We start from the raw sequence: 5308 nt of genomic DNA, 5'->3' as shown, positions 1-5308 counted from the left end.
CGGCGGAGCTGGCGTCCTCTTCTCCACCTGTCCATCGAGACACGTCGAGTCACTTCCTTCCCACTTGTCATTCGAGTGTCGCCAAATGCGGCAACAACGGCGGCGGCGTCGCCTCTGGTGATGCAGCCGCCGGCGGAGCTGGCGTCCTCTTCTCCACCTGTCCATCGAGACACGTCGAGTCACTTCCTTCCCACTTGTCATTCGAGTGCCGCAAAATGAGGCAACAACGGCGGCGGCGTCGCCTCTGGTGATGCAGCCGCCGGCGGAGCTGTCGTCCTCCTGTTCACCTGTCCATCGAGTCACTTCGAGTCACTTCCTTCCCACTTGTCATTCGAGTGCCGCCAAATGCGGCAACAACGGCGGCGGTGTCGCCTCTGGTGATGCAGCCGCCGGCGGAGCTGGCGTCCTCTTCTCCACCTGTCCATCGAGACACGTCGAGTCACTTCCTTCCCACTTGTCATTCGAGTGCCGCCAAATGCGGCAACAGCGGCGGCGGCGTCGCCTCTGGTGATGCAGCCGCCGGCGGAGCTGGCGTCCTCTTCTCCACCTGTCCATCGAGACACGTCGAGTCACTTCCTTCCCACTTGTCATTCGAGTGCCGCCAAATGCGGCAACAGCGGCGGCGGCGTCGCCTCTGGTGATGCAGCTGCCGGCGGAGCTGGCGTCCTCTTCTCCACCTGTCCATCGAGACACGTCGAGTCACTCCCTTCCCACTTGTCATTCGAGTGCCGCCAAATGCGGCAACAGCGGCGGCGGCGTCGCCTCTGGTGATGCAGCCGCCGGTGAAGCTGGCGTCCTCTTCTCCACCTGTCCATCGAGACACGTCGAGTCACTTCCTTCCCACTTGTCATTCGAGTGCCGCCAAATGCGGCAACAGCGGCGGCGGCGTCGCCTCTGGTGATGCAGCCGCCGGCGGAGCTGTCGTCCTCTTCTCCACCTGTCAATCCATCGTCATCCCCCACATGTCGCTTCGAGTGGCGACGGTGCGGGGGTGACGGTTGTGGCGGCGCCGGTGATGGATGCGTTGGCTTACGATTTGGCATTGGCGTTGGCGGGTGTTGCGGTTGCGTAGGTTGTGGCAGTTGTGTCGGATGTAGCGGCGGTGGCGGCTGCGGCAGGTGTCGCTGCGGTGTCGGTAGGTGTGGCGTTGGCGGCGGGTGTGTCTGCGATGGCGGTGGTAGCGGTTGAGGAGGCAGCGGTGCCGGTGCCGGTGGCGGGTGTGGCGTTGGTGGTGGGTGTGGCGGCTGCGGGAGGTGCGGTGGCATTTGTGACGGGTGTGGTGGCATTTGACTGCGGCGGCGGCGTCGCCTCTGGTGATGCAGCCGCCGGCGGAGCTGGCGTCCTCTTCTCCACCTGTCCATCGAGACACGTCGAGTCACTTTCTTCCCACTTGTCATTCGAGTGCCGCCAAATGCGGCAACAACGGCGGCGGCGTCGCCTCTGGTGATGCAGCCGCCGGCGGAGCTGTCGTCCTCTTCTTCACCTGTCCATCGAGACACGTCGAGTCACTTCCTTCCCACTTGTCATTCGAGTGCCGCCAAATGCGGCAACAACGGCGGCGGCGTCGCCTCTGGTGATGCAGCCGCCGGCGGAGCTGTCGTCCTCTTCTTCACCTGTCCATCGAGACACGTCGAGTCACTTCCTTCCCACTTGTCATTCGAGTGCCGCCAAATGCGGCAACAACGGCGGCGGCGTCGCCTCTGGTGATGCAGCCGCCGGCGGAGCTGTAGTCCTCTTTTTCACCTGTCCATCGAGACACGTCGAGTCACTTCCTTCCCACTTGTCATTCGAGTGCCGCCAAATGCGGCAACAGCGGCGGCGGCGTCGCCTCTGGTGATGCAGCCGCCGGCGGAGCTGTCGTCCTCTTCTCCACCTGTCAATCCATCGTCATTCCTCCCACATGTCGCTTCGAGTGGCGACGGTGCGGGGGTGACGGTTGTGGCGGCGCCGGTGATGGATGCGTTGGCTTACGATTTGGCATTGGCGTTGGCGGGTGTTGCGGTTGCGTAGGTTGTGGCAGTTGTGTCGGATGTAGCGGCGGTGGCGGCTGCGGCAGGTGTCGCTGCGGTGTCGGTAGGTGTGGCGTTGGCGGCGGGTGTGTCTGCGATGGCGGTGGTAGCGGTTGAGGAGGCAGCGGTGCCGGTGCCGGTGGCGGGTGTGGCGTTGGTGGTGGGTGTGGCGGCTGCGGGAGGTGCGGTGGCATTTGTGACGGGTGTGGTGGCATTTGACTGCGGCGGCGGCGTCGCCTCTGGTGATGCAGCCGCCGGCGGAGCTGGCGTCCTCTTCTCCACCTGTCCATCGAGACACGTCGAGTCACTTTCTTCCCACTTGTCATTCGAGTGCCGCCAAATGCGGCAACAACGGCGGCGGCGTCGCCTCTGGTGATGCAGCCGCCGGCGGAGCTGTCGTCCTCTTCTTCACCTGTCCATCGAGACACGTCGAGTCACTTCCTTCCCACTTGTCATTCGAGTGCCGCCAAATGCGGCAACAACGGCGGCGGCGTCGCCTCTGGTGATGCAGCCGCCGGCGGAGCTGGCGTCCTCTTCTCCACCTGTCCATCGAGACACGTCGAGTCACTTCCTTCCCACTTGTCATTCGAGTGCCGCCAAATGCGGCAACAGCGGCGGCGGCGTCGCCTCTGGTGATGCAGCCGCCGGCGGAGCTGGCGTCCTCTTCTCCACCTGTCAATCGGCACGTCATCCCCCACATGTCGCTTCGAGTGGCGACGGTGCGGGGGTGACGGTTGTGGCGGCGCCGGTGATGGATGCGTTGGCTTACGATTTGGCATTGGCGTTGGCGGGTGTTGCGGTTGCGTAGGTTGTGGCAGTTGTGTCGGATGTAGCGGCGGTGGCGGCTGCGGCAGGTGTCGCTGCGGTGTCGGTAGGTGTGGCGTTGGCGGCGGGTGTGTCTGCGATGGCGGTGGTAGCGGTTGAGGAGGCAGCGGTGCCGGTGCGCGGTGGCGGGTGTGGCGTTGGTGGTGGGTGTGGCGGCTGCGGGAGGTGCGGTGGCATTGGTGACGGGTGTGGTGGCATTTGCCTGGCGGCGTTGGAGTTGGCGTAAGCGGGTGTGGCGTTGGCGGCGGGTGTGGCTGCGGTGGAGGTGGTGGCTATGGATGTGACGGTGGCGGTGACGGTGGCGGCGACGATGGCGGGTGTGGCGGTGGCGGTGGGTGTGGCGGCTGCAGGAGGTGCGGTGGCATTGGTGACGTGTGTTGTGGCATTTGCCTTGGCGGCGTTGGAGTTGGCGTTGGCGGGTGTGGCGTTGGCGGCGGGTGTGGCTGCGGTGGAGGTGGTGGCTATGGATGTGACGGTGGCGGTGACGGTGGCGGCGACGATGGCGGGTGTGGCGGTGGCGGTGGGTGTGGCGGCTGCGGGAGGTGCGGTCGCATTGGTGACGGGTGTGGTGGCATTTGCCTTGGCGGCGTTGGAGTTGGCGTAAGCGGGTGTGGCGTTGGCGATCCCCCACATGTCGCTTCGAGTGGCGACGGTGCGGGGGTGACGGTTGTGGCGGCGCCGGTGATGGATGCGTTGGCTTACGATTTGGCATTGGCGTTGGCGGGTGTTGCGGTTGCGTAGGTTGTGGCAGTTGTGTCGGATGTGGCGGCGGTGGCGGCTGCGGCAGGTGTCGCTGCGGAGTCGGTAGGTGTGGCGTTGGCGGCGGGTGTGTCTGCGATGGCGGTGGTAGCGGTTGAGGAGGCAGCGGTGCCGGTGCCGGTGGCGGGTGTGGCGTTGGTGGTGGGTGTGGCGGCTGCGGGAGGTGCGGTGGCATTGGTGACGGGTGTGGTGGCATTTGACTAGCGGCGTTGGAGTTGGCGTAAGCGGATGTGGCGTTGGCGGCGGGTGTGGCTGCGGTGGAGGTGGTGGCTATGGATGTGACGGTGGCGGTGGTAGCGGTTGAGGAGGCAGCGGTGCCGGTGCCGGTGGCGGGTGTGGCGTTGGTGGTGGGTGTGGCGGCTGCGGGAGGTGCGGTGGCATTGGTGACGGGTGTGGTGGCATTTGACTAGCGGCGTTGGAGTTGGCGTAAGCGGATGTGGCGTTGGCGGCGGGTGTGGCTGCGGTGGAGGTGGTGGCTATGGATGTGACGGTGGCGGTGACGGTGGCGGCGACGATGGCGGGTGTGGCGGTGGCGGTGGGTTTGGCGGCTGCGGGAGGTGCGGTGGCATTGGTGACGTGTGTGGTGGCATTTGCCTTGGCGGCGTTGGAGTTGGCGTTGGCGGGTGTGGCGTTGGCGGCGGGTGTGGCTGCGGTGGCGGTAAATGTGGTGGCGGCGACGGTGGTGGGTATGGCGTTGGCGGCGGGTGTGGCGGCTGCGGGAGGCGCCGTGGCATTGATGACGGGTGTGGTGGCAGCTGTCTTGGAAGCGTTGGAGTTGGCGTTGGCGGGTGTGGCGTTGGCGGCGGGTGTGGCTGCGGTGACGGTAGTGGCGGTGGCGGTGACGCTGGCGAGTGTGGCGGTGGCGGCCGGTGTGGCGGCTGCGGCAGGTGCAGCGGCATCAATGACAGGTGTTGTGACATTTGTGTGGGCGGAGGTGGAGTTGGCGTTGGCGACGGCTTCGCCACTGGTGATGCAGCCGCCGGCGGAGCTGTCGTCCGCTTCTCCACCTGTCCATCGAGACACGTCGAGTCACTTCTTTCCCACTTGTCATTCGAGTGCCGCCAAATGCGGCAACAGCGGCGGCGGCGTCGCCTCTGGTGATGCAGCCGCCGGCGGAGCTGGCGTCCGCTTCTCCACCTGTCCATCGAGACACGTCGAGTCACTTCTTTCCCACTTGTCATTCGAGTGCCGCCAAATGCGGAACAGCGGCGGCGGCGTCGCCTCTGGTGATGCAGCCGCCGGCGGAGCTGGCGTCCTCTTCTCCACCTGTCCATCGAGACACGTCGAGTCACTTCTTTCCCACTTGTCATTCGAGTGCCGCCAAATGCGGCAACAGCGGCGGCGGCGTCGCCTCTGGTGATGCAGCCGCCGGCGGAGCTGGCGTCCTCTTCTCCACCTGTCCATCGAGACACGTCGAGTCACTTCCTTCCCACTTGTCATTCGAGTGCCGCCAAATGCGGCAACAACGGCGGCGGTGTCGCCTCTGGTGATGCAGCCGCCGGCGGAGCTGTAGTCCTCTTCTTCACCTGTCCATCGAGACACTTCGAGTCACTTCCTTCCCACTTGTCATTCGAGTGTCGCCAAATGCGGCAACAGCGGCGGCGGCGTCGCCTCTGGTGATGCAGCCGCCGGCGGAGCTGTCGTACTCTTCTCCACCTGTCCATCGAGACACGTCGAGTCACTTCCTTCCCACTTGTCATTCGAGTGCCGCCAAA

The 5308-nt window shown here is 65.4% G+C and overlaps 1 protein-coding gene across 1 annotated transcript; it reads right to left on the bottom strand.

Moving 5' to 3' along the window:
• Positions 1–177: 177 nt before the first annotated feature.
• VOLCADRAFT_36132 (uncharacterized protein) lies at positions 178–4704 on the bottom strand (the record flags this gene model as incomplete). Its single annotated transcript, XM_002959376.1, has 8 exons — positions 178–279; positions 432–536; positions 562–666; positions 822–926; positions 1368–1472; positions 1758–1862; positions 2566–2670; positions 4615–4704. Coding segments are annotated over 8 exons (822 nt in total), but the record flags the coding sequence as incomplete, so codon positions are not given.
• Between the last annotated feature and the right edge of the window lie 604 nt (positions 4705–5308).

The sequence above is a fragment of the Volvox carteri genome (genome assembly GCF_000143455.1).
Source record: "Volvox carteri f. nagariensis unplaced genomic scaffold VOLCAscaffold_191, whole genome shotgun sequence".
Classification (NCBI taxonomy): Eukaryota; Viridiplantae; Chlorophyta; class Chlorophyceae; order Chlamydomonadales; family Volvocaceae; genus Volvox; species Volvox carteri.
Note: the sequence above shows the minus strand (reverse complement) of the source record. Positions and strands in the feature narration are given on the sequence as shown.